General features: G+C 35.7%; 1 protein-coding gene across 1 annotated transcript; it reads right to left on the minus strand.

Moving 5' to 3' along the window:
• Window positions 1-817: 817 nt before the first annotated feature.
• On the minus strand, window positions 818-22396 carry LOC129756772 (catalase-like). The gene is made up of 3 exons (XM_055753780.1): window positions 22308-22396; window positions 21932-22141; window positions 818-2497 (listed from the first exon to the last, which is right to left on the minus strand). Exons 2-3 carry the CDS (start codon window positions 21983-21985, stop codon window positions 1037-1039), a joined length of 1515 nt encoding a protein of 504 aa, XP_055609755.1. The 5' UTR covers window positions 21986-22141; window positions 22308-22396; the 3' UTR covers window positions 818-1036.
• Window positions 22397-22447: the final 51 nt, after the last annotated feature.

Below are 22447 nucleotides of genomic sequence, written 5' to 3' on the forward strand. Positions count from 1 at the left end.
CAAAAGACGTGCTCGGAAGTTACACAACAAGATTCCAACGAAGTACGACGGATGCATCCTTATGGATGACGAACATACGTGAAGATGGATTTTGGGCAGCTTCCTGGCCAAAATTTTTATAAAGCCACTGCAGTGATGCACTGAACTGGTCGGGGTGATGTCCCCGGAAAGTTAGAGTTCGTTTTTGCCGATAAGTTTGCATTGCAAGAAAGTGTTTGATCTGGCAAGGTATTTGCAGCTGCAGACGAAAAACCCCGGTTTTTGTGAAAAACAAGACCATGGACTCCGAAATGTACAAAGAGGAGTGACTGAAAAACGTTTTTGTCCGTACATTAGATCTCATAAAGGACCAGTAAAGTTTTCGCAAGATTTTGAAAGCTGTCGCTACAGCAAAAAAGTACTACATTGGTATCGGGCTAACGAGTGGATTTTGTCGAAAAGAACATATACTCACCCATCTGCCCTCGTTGCAGGTCCGCATGGGAAAAATGGCACAGGTTGACTTTATAGTATAGGGGTACATAGTATCAAATTGGGGGGACGTGGCGGCTCGCCGTGCCTGCAATACGTTAATAAGATTTACCACCTGTGTGATAAACTTATAAAAAAAAGTCTAGGCCTATGCTAATGTACCGTATTTCACGATGTATAAGACACACCAGTGTATATCACCTACCTGCATTGTTTATAAAAATATACATGTTAACACCGTTAAATACAGTATATTTTACAAAATCTATGAGTTACGACATCGATAAAACAGTCAAGTTGGGATATTTTCTAACTATAAGGACGTGATATAAAACAAAATCAGCTGTTATAGGAAATCGTTAAACTTTATTGGAATTATGATTTATCCCAAGACAATGTTAACATTTAAAGTTGTAAAAAGATACCTCTAAGTAAAATGGAAATAAGAAATGTAAATTATATCCCTTTTAAACCTTCGATTCTCCTTCGTGTATAGAATATAGTGTATAATTAAATTTGTATGTGTGTGATCAGTATTATATTTCATTGAAAATAATTCTCTGGATTACATTTTGGCCGAGCGGGTTAGTTTTACACCCTCGGCAATTTGACGTCCGAGATCAGCATCAACCCGGCTGAAATTCTTGACGGCGCGTTCCTGCAAGAACGGAGAAGCGTTTGACAGATGGGCAACAATGTTTGCGATCATGCGCTTGCGGGCAGCTTCATCCAGTACTTTTTTGTAGAATACAGCCGGTTGTGAAAATTCATCGTCATCAACGGCTTCGTAGCGCTTGATGTCGCCACTGCACTTGAGCTCGCTGTTTAGCAGTTTGAATGCTTCAGGGCACGGAGTGGGACCTCCGAATGAATTCGGGAAATAGTTTGGTGCTCCTCCCTGGTTGTCCGTAGAATTCATGGGCCCATCACGGTTGTAGTTCTTGACTGATACGCGGTAAGGACAGTTTACTGGCAACTGCCTGTAATTGGCACCAAGGCGATGGCGATGAGTATCGACATACGCAAACAGACGAGCCTGAAGCATTTTGTCCGGAGATGCTTCAATACCAGGGACCATTTGGCTGGGATCAAACGCAATTTGCTCAACTTCAGCAAAGTAATTATTTGGGTTACGATCCAGAACCATTCTTCCAACAGGAATGAGTGGGTATTCACCCTGGGGCCAAATCTTAGTAAGATCGAATGGATTGAATTTACATTTTTCAGCCTGCTCGAAAGTCATTACTTGGATCTTCAAGGTCCAGCTCGGATGTTTTCCGGTGGCAATAGCATTGTACAAATCGCGAATGCTATAATCCGGATCAGATCCAGAGAGTTCATCGGCACGCTTGGCATCCATGTTTTTGATACCCTGGTCGGACTTGAAATGGAACTTGCAGTACACGGGTTTTCCATCTGAGTTAATCAACTTGAAAGTATGCGATCCATATCCGTTCATGAAACGGTATCCATCAGGAAGACCACGATCTGCGAACAAGAACATGGTCTGGTGAGTGGTTTCCGGACGCAGGGTGATGAAGTCCCAGAACATATCAGGATCCTTTAGATGGGTTGCTGGATTACGTTTCTGAGTATGGATAAAGCTAGGGAACAGGATAGGATCACGAATGAAGAAGATTGGGGTGTTGTTTCCAGTAAGATCCCAGACGCCATCGTCGGTGTAGAACTTGACGGCGAAACCACGTGGATCGCGAGCAGTATCAGCCGATCCGCTCTCGCCTCCTACCGTGGAGAATCGCACCGCAACTGGAGTTTTCTTTCCGATTTTCTCGAAAAGCTTGGCTCCACAGTACTTCGTGATGTCATGGGTCACCTCGAAATAACCGAAAGCGCCGGCACCCTTGGCGTGCACAACACGTTCCGGGATGCGCTCGCGGTCGAAATGAGCCAGCACCTCAAGAAGAGTCGAGTCCTGGAGCATGACAGGCCCACGCTCACCGGCGGTTACTACCGCCGACATCGTCCCAACGCGAGCGCCATTGGCGTCGGTGCAGACCAACTTTTCCTGAAAAACAAAGAAGAAGAGATTTTTGTTAGTATTTGACAGTATATTAAACATGCTTTTGATACGAGTGCAGTGGTTTTAATTCAAAATATTGATAGAGCTTCAGTAGTTTATTTTACCAAACTAGTTCTACAATTTGGAAAAAAAATTGTAATTGATGATTTTGACGTCTAACGGGAACGGCCTGTGTATCTTGTAGCGTTCTGAAACGGGTTGATAAGCTTTTTATGCCCTTCTAAATGTGCACGATGGCAAACATTTATATAAGAAAACTCAAATCATTGACATAAAGCTACGTTTTATAAGTATTTCAGTTTGATAAATTATTTTAAGTTCAACTGATTTGTATAAGATGGTCATTCTTAAAACACTTACGGTGAATGTTGAATAATAAACCTGAGAACCTAAATCAAACAACTGATAGCAGATAGCAGAAGGCGAACTTGTTGTTGCGCTGATACATCTGCTGTGCCAATTGAGACACTTTCACTCTACCTGTATTGAAAAAAGACCGGTGAATGACTTTGCATTTTACGTAGGTCGTTCAATGTAAAAAAACATCCGAGTGAGCAATAATAAATGAGATCCCCACCTGGAACGCTCCCAAACCTTTCGCCACTTTCGCTTAATTCTAGGACAGAAACATTGCTAATTGCCCTTTAAGGAATATCTACATATGTTTGTGAGAATAAAAGCCAACTCTTTGACCTTTGGGATTTGTAGAATACATAAGGTCCCTGAAACAATCTATCTCAAAGGGATATCTATAGAAAACATACCTCACCCAAATTCGCGAGAGCATTGTAACGAACAAGGCATTAAGAAATTCGTTATTCGAATGCGAAGGAAAAAGTCGCGTGGTGAAAGGGAAAGTCTCCCTATGGGTACACAAAGTTTGCAATTAATGACAGCAGCATTGGTCAGCCCAACACGATCGATAAGAACTTTGAAATAGTCGATTAGAATTAGCATACAAGGTCACTCGACGACACGGCTGACATGCAAAGTTCCAATTCAAACTGATGAATGTGTGTCATTTGAATGTGGTGATTTTACCGAGCTCTAAAAACAAACGATTTTGATGACCAGCAACCAATTTTTCATTTCAATTTAAACACTTTGAATGAAAAAAAATCAAGATTAGACATTTGAAATTATTGTTATGGTTGCTAAAGTTTGAACCAAAAAACATAAAAATGCTGGTGCTTTTTCGACTTCCTCAGGGATTTGATGTATTTGTATTCGAGTCATTCTGACTCATCAAACTCTGTACGAAACTGCGCCAAAGTCAAGAAAACATTGCTCAGAATGACTGGGCAGATGAAGCCGAAAATTAAATTGTAATCAATAACTCTTGAGTAACGGTTACCTTCATGTTTTAAATTTATCATTTTTTTAGAAGGGTTCCACATCTCATGCGTACGAGAGTTCGATGAACTTGGAACAAAATTTCAAAGTAAATTTTCATAAAAATTGCTCATTTGGGTTCCATATGGGGAGAATGCTGATCACTAAGAAAGTGACATTGCTGAAGTTAATCGAATTTCCTTTTCTAGTTCATATCCTTTCCTAGTTAGCAAATAAATCGAGAAAAAAGTACAAAAGTTCAAAATTTAAAAAAAAAGATTAGGTCTTATTTTTCTTCATTTATCAAAAAATCATTCCGTATTTCGGTCTTTTACAACATATATATTTTTGTTGTAATTTTCCAAAAAAACATTTTATTGAAATAAACATTGGTCTTGTGCAAAAATAAATTTCGTTCTTTTTTTAGCAAACGGATTATACAGTACCAAGGTTGCCGAAAAAAAATCTGTGTTTTAACGAAAAAAAATCTGACTTTTAAGTGATTTAAGCTAAAAATTCTGTGACGGTTTTCTGTGAGACTTTTCCATAAATTTTATACAAAAATCATGTCAAAGTGAGTCTTATTTATATTTAAGGGTGTTCAATAAGTACGAATACACTTCTGATCTTCTTGTTGTGGTAAGCGCGTAGCCGATACCTACATCCAATATTTTTTTAGAGTGATTTTGTACTACTATCAGACCAACTATCGGTGGTACCGAAAAGTCTATTTAACTGATTTTTTGAACAAAATGAATGGCTCACAATTCATCAACTGTAATCTTTTTGGCTTAATTCTCGTAATCATAGATGTTGTGAACAATAAACGTATACAGAATTCCTTTACTAGTCCCATTCAAAACCATATTTCTTCGTTTTGGTACTGAATGTCGAAAAAACAGTTGCGTGCTAACTGAATTTCATCTAAAATCTAAAAGCTTGTCAAAATGATGGTGGATAGAGTTATTCAACATCAGATATAGAAGATAAACATAAAAAATATGCTAGTGTAACTAGTAGAAAGTTTACATGGGTATTTTTGTTGTGGATCCTTTTGCATGTAGTGTCAATTTTACAGACTATTTCACGCAGAAAAAATGAGTTATTTGCATATTTAATCTTAAAACAAAAGATTCCCAGTCCCCTCAATATTACTATTACCACAATAATTGGTGTGCAGCAGTTTTAAACGGTCTGTCAATTCGATGAAAATTTATAAATTCTGACGAGTGAATTCAAAGTTATCGTGGTTTTAATGTGTATTCGAACTTATTGAACACTTTGTAGACAAATTAATCAACATAAGCAATTTTCGGGTATTTTTGTTCCAATTTCAAGTTAATAACTAAAAATTTATATTGACAAAAAAAATAACTTTAAAAAATGTCCAAAACTTGAAAATTTGGAATCTGTGAATATTTTAAAAATTTTGTGATCTGTGACACAGATTCTGTGATAAAAATTTGCTTAAAATTCTGTGAAATTATAGATTTTTCTGTGATTTCGGTAACCTTATACAGTACTTGTATAGGAGTTACTTATTTTAAAAGAGAGATTTAGTAGGTATTTTTCGGCTATGCAAATATTGTTTTTGGATGAAAATATGAAGAGGACATTCAAAAGCCTCTTGAGTACTGGATGCAGCTATTTTGCTCCTTCAATCTTTAAAAATCAGTTTAACAAACTCGAGATGCAATCGCGTTGTGTTTTTATCAAAGGACTGAAGCAACTGTCAAACCACATACAAACGGACCGTACTGACTTTTTGGAACCAGAACGTCAGTTTCCTTTTCATTTCAATGGCATTTTGGTACCAAAACGTCAGTGCGGTATAGAAATGTCAGTTCGGAAATTTTCTTCTCTTTCAGCCCCTTGGTTTTTATGCCACAGAAAAATAAAACTGATAAGACGGTAAATTGAAGAACAAAACACGGAAAAATCACTAGTGATTTTTGTGTTTAACAAGCAGGTTTAATCAAATATATTTAATTTACAGTCCTAAAAAAATCTCATTAATTTAACTTAACCTAAGTTTTTAATTTTGACTTTGGGTACAAAGTTTGTTATTTTGAGCAAAATTAACATGATGAACAATTTGGGTAGCTTTTGGGTAGTATAATATATTATGAAAAATTCAAATTTCAAATTTCTCCCCCATTTCTCTTGATATATCATATACAGTGAGGGGCAAAATAAAGTGTCCAAATTATTTTTTTATCATTTCTTTTATTTTTCTGGTTAAAATTCAACGAAAACACATCGTAATCATTTTTAAAATATTGTTTATAATGTTCTTTTCAATTTTTGTTAATGTTGCGCTGGTAAAAAAATAAAGTTTTTCTGATAGAAAAAAAAATTGATATTCAAAAAAAAAAAAAAAAATGGGCAAAATAAAGTGTCCAACTCAAAAATCAATATAATTTCGATAAGTTTCCATCGCGAGGCCCCTCGAATTTGTTTGTTTTGTGTATTTTGACGTTTCATAAACAACTGGCTTGGCTCTGGAGTATTCAAACAGGTGTCTACATTCGAATAAGTTGTAAAATATGGAGAACGCATAAATTTCTGGTTCCTTTCCGTTGTCCATTCGGAAACTGGTTGTTCGTGATGTGAATAACGGTCAAAGGCACCGGGAAGTGGCCAAGCACTACGAAATCAGCAAGACAGCGTAGTATCTGCAAGACAGTATCAAAAATCATGAAGAAGATGAAAACGTTCGGATCGGAGATGGATCGCCCAGGAAGAGGACTGAAGCTCAAGACAGATGCCAGAACGGACAAGAAAATCATTCTTGAAGAGAAGAAAAACGCAATAATAACGATCCGGCAGATACAGGAAGAGCTGCAATTTTCGGTATTGCGTTGTACTGTCCGTCGCCGCATCCATGTAAAGGAGTACCATAGAAAGATCGCAGTGAGAAGGCCAGGTGAACATCAGCCAGGTGAACAAGGCTAGGCGGCTCAAGTCAAGGAACACGTCGATATACGGCTCGAGTACTGGAAAACATTGTTGTGGGCCGACGAATCCAAATTCGAGCTATTCAACCGGAAGAAGCGGGATCATATGTGGCGCAAGTCGGGTGAGGAGCTCCAAGATCGCCATATCCAAGGAACAGTCAAGCACGGAGGAGGTAACGTGATGGTGTGGGGGTGCTTTTCTTGGGGTGGGGTGGGTAATTTGGTAAAAATTGACGGAATCATGACAGCTGAGTCATATTCCAATATCCTGCGGGAAAACCTCGAGGTATCCCTCATCAAGACGGGCCTCGAATATATATAACGATATAACGAATAACGACCCGAAGCATACGGCCAATCTGATGAAGTCATTTTCCCGTTCCTGCCGCATCAAACCCCTTGAATGGCCCCCACAAAGTCCTGAACCCTATCGAAAATCTGTGGGCTATCCTCGATGCTCTGATTGATAAGAATGGTGTGACAAATTAAAAATACTTATTTTGCTGCCATGGAGCATGCGTGGGAGGAACTCGACCCACAATACTTGCACAACCCTGGTTGAAAGTATACCAAAGCACTTGCAGGAGGTGTTGAAGGCCGAAGGAGACCATACCCATTATTAAATCGTTCTTGTTTGCCTTCGGTTTGAATAAATTTGAAGCTGTACCGATCTGGACACTTTATTTTGCCTCTGTTTTATTTGAAATATTAACTGTTTTTTTTCTATCAGAAAAACTTTTTTTTTACCAGCGCAACATTAACAAAAATTGAAAAGAACATAATAAACAATATTTAAAAAATGATTACGATGTGTTTTCGTTGAATTTTAACCAGGAAAATAAAAGAAATAGAAAAAAAATAATTTGGACACTTTATTTTGCCCCTCACTGTATATCGAGTTTTGCTCTCTAAGCTCATTGGTGTTGGGGAAAAGTGATAGAAATTTTGACACTTGAAGCACATTTTGAAAATTTTTCCATGCAAAAATGTTTTCAAGATCTTTGGGCGTTGTATTTTTTTACAGCACTGTTTCTTTTCCAGCCGTATGTGATAGAAATATTGCTATTTTTGCATCACAGCATGCGAAAATACAACACGTGTTGTAAAAACTCTTGAAGGCTACATATCTTGAAATGTTTTCGCATGGTAATGTTTTCAAAATGTGCCAAAAGTGTCAAAATTTCTACCACTTTCTACCAACACCAGTGAACTTTCTCTAAGAGCAAGTTGGGAAAAAGTGGTAGAAATTTTGACACTTACGGCACATTTTGAAAATTTTCCCATGCAAAAACATTTTCAAGATCTGTGGACTTCTATAGTTTTTTTTACAACACGTGTTGTATTTTCGCATGCTGTGATGCAAAAATAGCAATATTTCTATCACATACGGTTGAAATAGAAACAGTGATGTAAAAAAATACACTCGGTTGAATAATTCTACTGATTCAAAGCAATCAGTTTTTTACGGATATTGCCGGTAAATAATTTAATAATAATAGCCCGGATCTGTACGACCTGGATACGTGTAAGCGAAATTATGGAATGCTTATATAGTGTACAGATGGGAACTCCAATAAGTGTGTTACTTGTACACTAAGATCAATCGGTTTCCAGCAACACAACAAAAAAAAAATGCTGGACACGTTCAGTAATCCAACCAAACCATATAATCTAAACTTTTAAATAATATACTTACTAAAGCTTGCTTCATTTAGATTTGGAACAAACTTTTGCTCATATTGTGCCGCTCCTGGTGGATGGATTTCGAAGTTCTTGGCGCCCACGTGTCGGGAATTTTGTCAGCTTCACGTATGTATTTTTGACATTCCGCAAATCGACTGTACTTTGTAAACAATCAACATGTAAATCAAAATAAAGGAAAAAATGTGCACTGTTATTTGAAAATCCATTGTGGTCTGCATCTAGGCTAGCTAAAAAGCTGAAATTGCCCAGAAATACCGTATGGCGCGTTATCAAACGGTATAAGAAGACATTGACGACAATTCGGAAGCCTCAAGCCAATTATCGGAGTGGAACAGTCGACCGGAAACTGCGTGGTAAGATTTTGAAGACGATAAAGAGGAATTCCATTCTAACGGACCTTGATTTGGCCAGCAAATTCGGTGCTGCCCATAGTGCCGTGAGGAGAATTCGACTCCGGGAAGGAATCAAGTCATATCGAGCTTGCAAACAGCCAAATCGGACCATAAAACAGAGCAGTGTGTAAATTTGTTTTTGCTGACAAATTTGCACGAAAGTTAATATAAGACAATGACGTCGAAACTATACCAAAAAGAGTGTCTCCATAACCGATTTTTGCCGTTCCTTCGATCCCACGACCATCCCGAAAGAGGTCTAGTTTGTTCCGAAAACCCTTAGCTCACCCAACTGCCCTCAGTTCCACCCTATTGAGAAATACTGGGCAATCATGAAGAGGAGACTTAAGGCAAAGGGAAAGGTTGTCAAAGACATCAATCAGATGAAGATCTGGTGGAATAAGATAGCTAAAACGATGGACGAAGAAGGTGTGCGCCGCCTAGTGAGCCGTGTTGCAGGAAGAGTCCGAAAATTCCTTCGAAATCGTGACAAATAATTTTATCCTTTTTTAAAGTATGAAGAAAACGCTACATTTGTATAAAAAAGGTCTTGAGTTCAACTGAAATACAGGCAATTGTTGTAGTTCCAATTCAACCTGAAGCAAGCTTCAGTGTTCCCTGTTTCTGTTCTGCTTGTTTATTTTATTGCTTTAAATTAAATGTCATTTTTCAACTTATTCGGTAAGAGACACAATTGATTTTATGCCGATCAAACATAAGGTAAAGGGAAACGTGGCGAAGACTAGAACAGCATAAATTTAATTTTTCTCAAAAAAAATCAATAAGCAGCCATTTTACAAAAATTATATTTGCTTCGTTAGATAATTTATTTTAAGTCTCGATAATAGATTTTAACATCATCTCGTTGATGGAGTTATTAACAGTTCTAGAATGTTTATTTTTCCTATCTTTGCATCTTCTCTCCGCCATTCGTGTATGATTTAATATGCAGAAAACGTTGCTATCATCGTTGCATTGATACGCTCACTGCACATCAGACAGGCATCGTACAGTTTGTTTTTCTTCCTTTAAACACTTGAACCAAAGCCAAAGTTGTGCCTATACCTCACTTACTCGAAGAACAAACCCACGGCTTCATGGAGTATATTCCACCAGTTGCGATAATGACCGTTGAAATTAATCGATTTAAGTTTACTTTTGAAAGGAGGCTAGGCGACAGCGATAAGCATGAGTTCAACGTGCGTTAAGATAAAGCTTAAAATCGTCATTTTGAAAAAGCGCGATAAGCTCATGAAGTAATGTAAATTTTTCGGAGTTCAATATTTCTAATTTGTTCAATCGCTGGAAAAAAGTGTTCTCTTTTGAATATCTCATCTAAACTAAGGCCCCGATTATTCAAACTCTGATCCAAAGATCGCGATTGGACCTCTGCCTGCAGCCATACTCAAAAGTTGTACCGCGACGCTTACAGACCAAAGCGATGTCCACAAGACCGGTATGCGTTCATATGGACGTAATCAACAAAAAAACAAAGAATCAAACTGAGTGAAAGAAGAAGAAGCTTGTCCAAAGAAGCGAACCCCATCAAGCCGGGCACTTCTTGTAAAGGTAGTTGTTCTTCGAACGCATTTGAAATGCTCACCGGAAACCGGTTGCACTTCCAATAAAATCGACTTACTTATACTCAAGCATATAGTAAACATTAGAATGGTTCAGACAAGTGGTTATGATATAACTGTTAAAATTCACATTCTCGATTTCTTTCCTATCATTTATCACCTATCTCCTTGCTGAAGTACCAGGTATGTACTCAGTTGCAGAACTGATTGCGATTTGAATTTGCGACTTGATATTTGCTGATTCCGATTGGCCAAATGTGGTCAAACCTAATTTGAAAGTTCTGGATTAAAATGAATGAATTTATTTTCTCCTCATGAATTTGATAGGTAACATCATTTTAAAATGATTTTTTTTGCATGAGCCGTTCTAGTTAATATAATTTAATCGAAGAAGGGAGTCGCTTAGGCGTTGGGGTAGTCGTTAATCAGTCAGCGCCACCGTCCTCGTCAATGTGCCGCACCGCACTTTTCGCTTCTCGAACTCGATTCCCACCCATTTCACCGGTCAGGCAGACTGGAGAAAGGAGTACCTACCTAGGTAGATTGAAGAACTGGTTTTGCATTTTTAGTACCGCATGCTCTAAAACTTGCGTTCGTGTTCCAGGCAAAATCTTCATCGTAACCGTCTCGTCGCGAAAAGCTCCTTTACGGCGAACGGTTTGGCCCCATGAATTTCTGATTTGAGAGCTAACTACACCTAGCCACAATTAATCGGCATCAGTTTGAACTCTTTTGGCTTTTTATTTTAACTTGTCGATGAGAGCAGGAAACCATATGTATTGCTGCCTATACCTATAGATTAAGTGATCGATTTTAAATCTTAAAGTATTCAACGAGTAGCTTTATATTTAAAACTTGAAAAAATAAAGAAATTTCTTGCATAAACTGCCAATCTAAACGTCAATGAACTCCGCACCAAACTTTATACAATACAAACATTTTTAGACGCCTGGACAAACAACATGAGGCACTAATTTTATTTATTTACGAAATAAAAAGACAATATTTGTAAGCAGTGAAGGAAAAACTTTAGATATTCGGAATGCTCAAGTTTTTTTAATCGAAGCAGCTCAAAGAAAGAATAAAATTGTTCCGCTATGTTGTCTGTTTTATCCATCATTTCATTTTCCACTTTTATAAAATATTTCTGCCAACTGTATTTACACCATCCAAATGTTTTTTTTTTAATTTAAATTCAAAGTTTAGGCAAACATGAGGATTTTAAAATAATTAACGATAAATACATAGTTTGCAGTTTGAATGTGTGATATCCTTTTTACTTCCAATTTCAATTAGATTAGTTGATAGGTTCTCTAAATTGATTGAACAATATAAATTTTGATTGATTTTTAAAGAGTCATCTACATTTTCTGATTGAAAAAAATTGATCTAAAATTTTGATTAAAAAAAAATGAAAAACATTCTTAACACTAAACATACCGACACTTTGTATATACCTATTCATACCGCGAGCGGTCAAATGACGGCAAACACCGTTTTCGCTAAAACTCCCTTGTTTCTCAACCGATTTCTACCAAATTTATAGTTTTGAAAAGCTTATAATTCGACTCAAATATGTTTTTCAGACAATTTTCAGCTACAATCAATAACTTTAAAGTTATTTACAGTACAAGAAAAATTTTATGAAAAAACATGCTTCAGGAAAAAGGTTGTAAATCAGTTATAAGGAGCTCGAAAAAAATTTCACTTAGTGCCTGAGAAAGCTGAAGTTAGAAGCTATATGTTGCACATATGGAAAAAATTTTTGAAAATTTTCTAAGATCATGGCCACAAAAAATGTAAAAAAGTTGTGTAAAACCCGTACTTTTCAATCAATCAACCGCCAAAGCTGTTCCTGTTACAGTAGAAAATTTTGAAAAAGTGAATTGAAAAGTAGACGTAATTTGTCACATTTTGGCATCTTTAGATTTTTAAAATACTAAATACATAATTTTTGACGGCTTTTCAAAGGTAGTGGTTTTGCGAACTTTTTATGAATCTGGATTTTCTGAGACAATCCCTACACCCAAATTCAGCTTTGCACTGGATTTTGAGTACGTTAACGTAAGATTTAGGCAATAAAACTATATGTAAAAGAACGCAAATTTCATGCCGGTTCTAGTGATGTAACTGCATTGGCGGTGCAATGCTTTACAAAAGTATAATAAATATATTTCTGAAAGTAAAACTAGAAAATTTGAGCTAATGCTTGTTTGTTTTTTCGTTTCCTTTCATCCGTCTTCGTGTGCAAAATAGCTTTGAGATATTACCACCCACTGCGCCCGTCTGCCAAGCAAGAATTTGTGCTGACTTCTCAAAATTCAGAAACTAGTTCACTGTTTTATTTATCATATTTTTTCCAAGCATTGCACCGCCAATGCAGTTACACCACTAGAACCGGTATGAAATAAGCTTTCTTTTGCATATAGTTTTATTGCCTAAACCTTACGTTAACGTACTCAAAATCCAGTGCAAAGCTGAGCTTAGCTGTAGGAATTGTCTTAGAAAATCCAAATTGAAAAAAAGTTCGAAAAACAGCTACCTTTGAAAAGTCGTCATAAATTATGTACTTCGTATTTCAAAAATCTAAAGATGCCAAAATGTGACAAATTACGTCTACTTTTCAATTCACTTTTTCAAAATTTTCTACTGTAACAGGAACAGCTTTGGCGGTTGATTGATTGAAAAGTACGGGTTTTACACAACTTTTTTATTTTTTTTGTGGCCATGATCTTAGAAAATTTTCATAAAATGTTTCCATATGTGCAACATATAGCTTCTAACTTCAGCTTTCTCAGGCACTAAGTGAATTTTTTTTCGAGCACTTAATAACTGATTTACAACCTTTTTCCTGAAGCATGTTTTTTCATAAAATTTTTCTTGTACTGTAATTAACTTTAAATTTATTGATTGTAGCTGAAAATTGTCTGAAAAACATATTTGAGTCGAATTATAAGCTTTTCAAAACTATAAATTTGGTAGAAATCGGTTGAGAAACAAGGGAGTTTTAGCGAAAACGGTGTTTGCCGTCATTTGACCGCTCGCGGTATGAATAGGTATACCACATACGTTATTCGAAAACCGTAACACTTAAAAAAAATTTAAAAACGCAAAAATACTTGCATTTCAAAAACAAAAATAGTCCTGTCGTTAAATTTGCGAAAAAACAATTATATAAGGCGTAATCATCGTTTAAAGTTCAAAAACCGTCATTTGACCGCCTCCGGTACGTTTAGTGTTAAATCAGTGAGATTTTTCTTCTAAATCAACTTATGAATTTTTGCAATCGTATTCTTGATTTAAATTGTATTTACCCAAAATGAAACGAGATTGAAAGAGGGGAGCCCTTCCAGATTGAAAACATTTCGAATCGTATTCGAATTTAAATTTTTCACAGTACATATTGAAAACTTCAACTGTTTTCTGATTTTTCATCACCTGAGATTTTTTAATGTTTGAAAAGTTGATCTGATTCTAAATCCACAAATAGCATATCAGAATAAAGGGCGAACACTAAATTATTGCGAAATATTCATCAGGGCATGACTTTTTTACCATAGGATAAAAATCAAGCAAATTTTGCACACTTTCTCATTGATGTGTATTGTTTACATGCTGTTAAACTCGAAGTCGTGTTTATCGATTCAACGAAAATGGAGGTGAACCAACGCCAACGCAATCGAGAAAACAAATTCTTTCCAAACACCCTGCATTTTCTGACCTGTCGCACCGGCAGTTGGGAAAAATATTGAACATTCACCATTCAACCGTCTCCAGAGTGTTGAAGCGGTTCCAGGAGCAGTTAACCACGGCAAAGTAGCTAAAACAAAACCGAGACCAGAGAACAAAAAGACGGAGGGAAATGTGAAGCGGATGATTAAAGCAAATCCCAACGTCTCAAGCCGTGATTTGGCTGAAAAGATCGGAAAGTCGCAGAGCTACGTCCAGAATGCAAAAAAGAGAGCTGGACTACATACATACAAGTTACAGAACTTCCCAAACCGCGATGAGCGGCAACAATCGGCAACTAAAACTCGGGCACGGAAGCTCTACGAGAAAATGCTGAAAAAATATGGCTGCTGTGTGATGGACGACGAAACGTATATAAAAGCCGATTTTAAGCTAATTCCGGGGTTGGAGTTTTTCATCGGCAAGAGCGAGTTCGATGTGGACGACAAATTTAAAAGGAAGAAAATGTCGAAGTTCGTCCCAAATATCTCGTTTGGCAGGCCATCTGCTCTTGCGGGCTGAGGAGTGAGTCTTTCGTGTCGTGACAAAGGGCACAGTAAATGACGAGATCTACAAATCTGAGTGCCTTGAGAAGCGCCTTATGGCATCATCCCACCACTCTGAAAGTGTCCTGGAGTAGTATGAGGTCAACTCTGTTAATTTTGTTCCAAAGGACATGAACCCGCCAAACTGCCCGGAGCTGCGCCCGGTGAAGCAGTACTGGGCAATAATGAACCGGGAACTTCGGAAGAGCAAGAAGACAGTCAAAAACGAAAAGAACATGTTAGGAAAATGGAAAAAAACTGAGAAACTGGTACCGGATGACACTGTAAAGACTTTGATGGAGGGCATCAAGCTAAAATGCGTTCAATTTTACACTCAAGGCTCCATATGTTAATTTATCTTTTGATTTTTGAAGTAAATATAAGTATAAAACTACTCTAAAATTTTCGTTTGATTCTAAACACTATTAAAAAATTGGCATGACATTTTCGGTGTCTCAATAATTTTCGCTTTTGCCCTTTATGCACCTCATGTCTCTTTTTAAAATCGACTGGTAGTTCTGTAAATTGATGATAATTTTGCTTCTTCTAAAATCAACATTTGACCGCTGCAAAAAATTACTTTTTGCTCCCATATGTTTTTTCGATGTCTGTTGGGTCACAAAGCATCAGTGTAAAATTTGAGATTATTTGGTTGATTCCTGAATTAGCGGAACACGATTCAATTTTGTATGGAAAAGAATTTTTTGCGAATTAAATCATCCGAAAAATACAAATATGCTTGAAATGAAGTTTGTCTTTAATTATTGGTTTTGTCTATTCTTAAGCTTTATTTTTTGGTAACATGAGAAGTAGTCTTTCACAAAGAAAAAAAAATAGCTATTTCAAAATAAAAAATCTGAATTCAATCAAATTTTTTTAAAAATGGCAGGTTTTGCTGGCCATCTGGAACCCAATGCAATGATGGAATTTCTTGTGTACCGAATTCAATTAATTTTGAAACACTATTGCATTCACATCAAGACCTTTTCCAGCTCTTCTCAGTCTAAACTTAAGTGTTTCTAAACTTAACTAAACCACACATTTCTTCAACTTGTACTTATAACTTTCTAATAAACGGATTCTTTGGCACTTTTTGTTGCTTTTCTATCAAATTATTTCAAAATTTGCGGAGACGAAAAAAGGCGTGTTGACAATTATTTAGCACACGCCTACTCTCCCCCGTAAATTTGAAAATAATTTTTGATACTAGAAAAGTATACTTTACTGAATGTGACTTCTTGATCTTATTCTCAATTTTAATTTTGAACTCTGAATCGGAGTAACGTCAAATATATGAGCAGTGGATCAATTTTGATAAAATTACGTTCACTGTGAGGCAGAGCATGTTTTTACTAATGCTGGAAAAATTGACTTGATAGATGCAAAGCGGGAAAAATTATCACATTAATTTTTCAGGACTGCTGGTGTCCCGCTTTGTGGGGTAAGAGGAGACGACATTTTTTCTTTCCATTTCTCAGTATATTTTCAACTCACTTGTGTTTTTTTTGTTGAATGCGTTGAGCTATGAAAGCTCGAACAGTTCTTTCTAAACATTGAAAAAAGTGCATGGTTTTATTGAAGAGGCATATAGGTAGTTTAATATAATTATTATACATAGGTTATATTTATTCCAGATCGTATAAGTCAGCACTGAAATTAGTAAAACCCAATGTGGTTTTATTGGAGATAATCACAGTTCAAGGATTGAAATTTGCGAGTCGAAAATTAAGTACTTGAGATTTGTATTGTAATATGAACGAGGAATATTTTTTAGAGTTTCAAAATAATAAACTTGTAATTCAAGTTGAATTTAGAAAATTGATTTCAAAGTTCGGGGCAAAGATCAAGCTTAACATTTTTAACCGTTCAATGAATGACTTCTATAAAATGAGAATAGCAAAAATTGAGACAGTGAAATAATAACATTTTTATTCAAATAAAACAACTAAACAGGTTTGAAGCCGTTATTTTGTGTTTTATAAAAGTTATGGCCCATCGATGTTGAAAAATAATTTTTGAAATTGTTCATTTATATCAATACTACACAGTAAATTTTTGCCTTGATTTCCAGCAAAAAAAAATTGCTGGAAACGTTCAGCAATCCTAAATTTTGCTGGAAACCAGCAATCGGTTTTCTAATTGCTGGATTTTTCAGCATTCGGTTGTGTTCCTTTCTATTTTGCTGAAAAATCAGCAATCGATTTTCAAATTGGTGGACTTTCCGCAGCAATTGATCTAGTTTGCTGGAAAATCAGCAATCGAGTAGTCAAATATGAGTCTGTTTGTTTTTGTAAGCTGAAGCAAGGTGAGACTGTATTTCACGAATTTTGGTTAGATTAATATAATCATTTCATTTCATTTCAAATCAAGGGTAAGTTTTTATTGTACAGGTAGAAATTCCATAAAAGATACTAATCAAATTTTTTTTTACAGGTGGCGGATGATCAACACTTTGGCACAAAGCTGCCACCCCAGAGCCGGTGTTGGATGTAAAAAAATAATTTTATTTTGGAAATAAATGAATCCCTCATTGAAAATAAAAGAAAATTATTGTTTTTATTGCTAATTATATGCACAGCCAATATTAAAATTTTATTTTGAATGAAAATATAAATTTAATACTAAATACTGTCAGTTGTGTTGAAAAAATAGCTGGTTTTCAGCAATCGGTATTGCTGATTTTCCAGCAATTTGAATTGCTGGAAACCAGCATTCACGTTTGCTGTTTTTTCCAGCAATTCGAATGGCTGGAAATTTTGCTGGAAAGTCAGTGGGACAAAAACCAGCAAAATTTTGCTGGTTTCCAGCAAAAAAAAATTTGCTGTGTAGGTATTTTTCAAATTCGTTCGTTCAACTACTTTTCACAAAAAAAAAAACAAATTTGCTTATTGAAATTTTCTTGCATACTTTCTTTGATATCTCAAATGTACCATAAAATATCGTAATAAAATTATTATGGATCAAATTCTTTTAATCTCAAGACTATTTTTGTGAATACATAACTCAAGAATAATCACGGTTCTCCGAAATATTTGGATTTTGATTAGAGTTGTTTTGTAACAACACCATGCATTAAAGGGTTGAAAGTAGATATCATGATTTATAATCTTAAGAGAGGCAAATTGTCATAAGAGAAAATAATGGTTAAATTTAAATGTATAATTTTTCTGTGGCATAATGTAATGTAAATGTTAGAGAATAATTTCAAACCAAGTGCTAGAAGGAAACAAATAAAATCATACAAGCTGACTCGCACAACGATGAAAGCCATGTAACTAAATTTTGAATCAAAACAAATTGCCTAAACAAGTTTCTAGCGTGAACGCAAACTTTTATAGTGTCCACAGTTTTTATCAACCGGAATAAATCTGCTGAGGTGGAGACAAACAACGTTATTGCCTACCAAAAATAGAAATCAGGTGTTGCTTTTTTGTCTTCTCGGGAGTTATTAATGTTCCAGGAGGACTCCGGGATGGATAGAAGTTAATGTCTTGGGCAATTAAATTTTTTTTTGTTCCCTTGAAAATCAACAACCTAATGGAGAAAAGATTTAATCTTTTTCGCAGTGCACGTTTAAGTGCAGTAAAGTAAATGGTGATTGCGACTGGATGGAATTTAACATTGATTGTTGCTCAACCTGTCAGGATATTTTGATTTTTGTGAATGTGAATATGATCAATTTAATGTATTTAGGCGAAACTTTATTGAGCAAATAAGTTTGATTAAAAACTCGTTTCCGAAACTATTTCATCGAACACAACTATTTTAAAACTTTACGATCGATATTGAAACACCGGATTCAAAGGTTGCGATTTCCCTGTTTGGAAGAAGCTGAACAAAACAATAAAATTTGTTTAGAGTTGCTAGTCTCGTAATTTCGGATGTTATCAGGATCAACGAGTCTAGGTAAAAAAAAGTTGTTTGTATTATTTATTTATGGTATAAAAACCGGCCGGTTTTTATGTAGGTACGTCCCGGTTTTGCATCCGAGATAAGGTAGAAACGCCCGGTAGTCGCTCGGTAAAAATTTGCCAAAAAACGCAAAGCAGGCTTTGGTGAGTTTTATTTGTGTTCAGATGATTGATACCTGAGAGTGTTTTTGTGAGCCAGAGCATGCATTTGGTGCAAAAAAAAAAAAACACCAAAAAATATCTACAATCTACATATATGTCGAAATGAACTGGATGTCTATTTTAAAACTTGGACGAGCACAGCAGGTTTATTTGGTTGTTTTGCATTGTAAGTAAATTAATCTTAGACTGATCATATTGACTTTGAGATAACGGATTTGAACGTGTTTTGATACAGTGGCGTTTAGTTGTAGATCGGACTCGCATCATCGTCATACGATAGTCATAGAAGGTGTTAAGCAAAAGTATCACTGGGCCAAGATGACTTCCTTGTGGAATACTTCAAACGTATGATTCTGAAAGTTTTAAACCGAAACAAATCCGAAAACAAATATCAATTTATGACAATGCCATAGTAAAGGCAAAAAACAATAAAAAGTAACCTTTTTATTTTCAAAAATAGAAAAAAACTTCAACGAAAGAATGTGACTGTTGATTTACAAACCTGAACCGAAGGTGGGAAGTCAAGCCCCCAAAAACTCAACTCGTTTCTTCTAAACTTGTTGTTTATAGATTTGCCTTTCAAAGATCGGTCTTGGAACACATTTAATGGTATTCCTGCTCTGGAAGAAGATCATTGAAATAGAAAAAAAAAACAAATCAAATGTGTTTACGATTCCAGCTCTCGTAATTTCGGATGCTATCAGGGTCTGTTTAATCAGTCATGTCTGGGTTGAAACAAAAAAAAAAAACAATAAAAAACCTTGTATTATTTATTGTCCTCGACCGGCCGGTTTTAATGTGTCCATTTTGCATTTGGGCAAGATAAGGAAGGTGACTCTTTAAAATCGCATGTTGTTACCCGGCAAAAGCTTGCCAAAATTGAAAACACGCTCGTGGGGGTTTTATTTGTTTAGAGATGGCTGATATCTGAGCGTATTTTTAAGCGAGCCTGCAGTCGCCTGAGGTTTCGCGCAAATCTATTGATAAGACTTATCACTTTAGAAAATTATTGTAGGCATGTTGAACCGCATACATTTCTATTTTCAACCTTTTGCTAGCGATTATCATTATTAGGCTCGTAAAAAAAAAACAAGAAAGATATGGCTGTTAAAAAAGGCCTGAAAAATAACTTTGTCTGGAACTGATAATTTGTTGCCATTATCAACTAAATATCAACAGACACCTTCAGGAAATCCAGAAGCCTTGACGCGTTTTGTGATAACTTCGTATTTTGGGCAGAATACTAATAGCATAGTAGGTAAGCATATATTGTGTTTGCAATGAGTTGATTTAGTATTAATCTTTTAAATACAGGAACTTTAAGTTAAACTTGGGAACAAAAGCTTTCGGGGAAACATATTTCATTAAATATGGAATTTGATTAATAGCAACGAGGCAATTTTACTTCTATTACTTTCAACAAAAACATGATTCATAAAAGTTATGCTCAAGAATAAGCAGACTTGGGAACAAATTTCTCGTTAAGCCAGCAGACTCGCGTCAGCAGACTAATTTTCTGTGATTTTTTTTTATGTCATACGTCATGTCATTTCCAAAAAATATTTATTTTATTTTCTCAAAAAAAAAAACCTTTTCCTTATTTCTTGAAAGCCAATAACAGATATTTTACTTCTGTCAGCATAATAATTTTCCTTAACTTGTAATCTTCAACAAATCCGCCAATCTCGTAGGGTTTGGAGTTTCTATTTCCGTTAATTTTGTCTAGAATTTCGAATCAATAAATATGATTAGGAAAAATTTTGCGGAAATGGTTTTTGAGTTTGTACAAAAAAATACACAAATGAAGGTGATCATCACAATCGCAATACCAAACCAGCATCTGAATCGTTAATAAAAACTCGCAATGTGTTGTGACCAATTTTATGATCACAACTCAAACAAACAGCCGTTGTTGAAAGATAACTGTGACAAAAATGGTTTGTACATCAAATGCATTTGAAAATGATATGTTGAATTTTAGATAACCTTCGTTTAAATTAAACCGATCAATAAAACCACTCAACAAATTATCTCAACTACGCACACATATTTGCACGTACTTTTACAAAATTACAAAAAAAAAATACACATATCGAGCTAAAGTTTCGCTTCAGCTAGGAATATGACTTTGGATTGAATTTCGTAAATGATTGAAAATTTTGTGGATTTCCAACATATCGAAACAAGATGATTTTTAGAAGTGGAAATTGCGGTTTTCGAAATACCAGACCAAAATGAAATTGAAAACTTTGAATACAGGTCAAAACAAAAGCTGGGGTTTAATCGCTGTTCTTATCCCTGCCCACTATAGCTTATCAGGAGTTGTTTGTCAGTAGAATTGATGTGAGCCTCTCTAGGATTGCGGTTTGCCTGAAGGCGCAGCATGATAGGAGATTGATATTTTGAAGACTATTTCTATTTCTTTTTTTATTTAATTTTTTTTTTGTTTACTTCTAAAGATTGACAGAATCTAACGAGAAGAAAAAATCTCACATCGCGTTTTTTTTTTAAATCCTAGTCTTCAATTAATTTTTTGAAGCAACTTAAATAAACTTAAAAATTAAACAATGGCGACATATTCTAGATTAAGAAAAAGTTTTTCTGTCAATTTAAAAAAAAAATCTGATGGGTGTAAGCTGAACATTCCACACTGCGTGATGATCTTCTATTAACTTATTGCGGATCAAGTACGAGGTATCTCGTTTTTTCACTAGTGTGCTACTCTACGAAACATAAATCCAATGTTACGAATTATATATTTATTTATATTCAACCAAACTAAACACGCCAATTCCAGTAACTCAAAGATACTAAATTTGTAAGATTTGGTCCATTGGGTTCTGAGATATAGAATGCGGAATGTCTTCCTCACACGATAAGGTTTATCCATAAACGTTCTCAAAGCTGTGAGGCATGACATCAAAACATGGCTCATGTTTGTTTTCAAAGATTGAATTTAGATTAACTTTAGTGAGAACCGCTCATTACAAGAAAGTGATAAGACATCACGGCCCTGAAAGCTGGACAATAACCTAGAGCTCTTGTATCGACCCCACTCGTACACATCACGAATCCGGGAAACTCAATTTAAATATGTTTAAGCTCACCTTTTGAGTTTCCTTGAAGGAATTCAGCTGATTCTCGGCTGGGTTGCGAGACATTTTGCACCGTGGTATAGAGTATCGCTATTGAATCACTTCGACTAACAACAAACACTGAACGATTAACTTGCTTCAGCACCGGCTTTTGTACTTTTCCAAAACAGAAGCAGCGATATATGATAATTATATAAGACACCTAGCGAATACAGCACACAGCTAAAGAAAATGAAGAAACAGAATAAAAAAAAAGTACAGGTGAGATAAGCCTGTGTTTACTGTGAAATTCTTATCAATCTCGGAATTGTGATGGAAGAAAATATCCTAATTGATACGAAGTGACGATTAATTGTATCTCTCTTCAAAGGCACAAAAACACACTCACACTCAACTGAAATCACAAAAGGGGGAATGTAATCCAAACACTCTTATCCTATTGCCGGTAAGCTCGACTGAACCTGACTGACAATGTTTGGTGACGTGCACTTTGCTTTTAAAGCCAGCCAACCGGTTTACAATCGGTTC

The sequence above is a fragment of the Uranotaenia lowii genome, chromosome 3, assembly GCF_029784155.1.
Source record: "Uranotaenia lowii strain MFRU-FL chromosome 3, ASM2978415v1, whole genome shotgun sequence".
Taxonomy (NCBI): Eukaryota; Metazoa; Arthropoda; class Insecta; order Diptera; family Culicidae; genus Uranotaenia; species Uranotaenia lowii.

What these genes read in the sequence shown, in the direction of transcription:
- LOC129756772 (XM_055753780.1), bottom strand. Translation starts at nt 21,985, where the DNA reads ATGTCTCGCAACCCAGCCGAGAATCAGCTGAATTCCTTCAAGGAAACT. An exon ending in CCTTCAAGGAAACTCAAAAG is followed by an intron (nt 2,498 to 21,931) that starts GTGAGCTTAAAC and finishes TTTGTTTTTCAG; the next exon opens with GAAAAGTTGGTCTGCACCGA.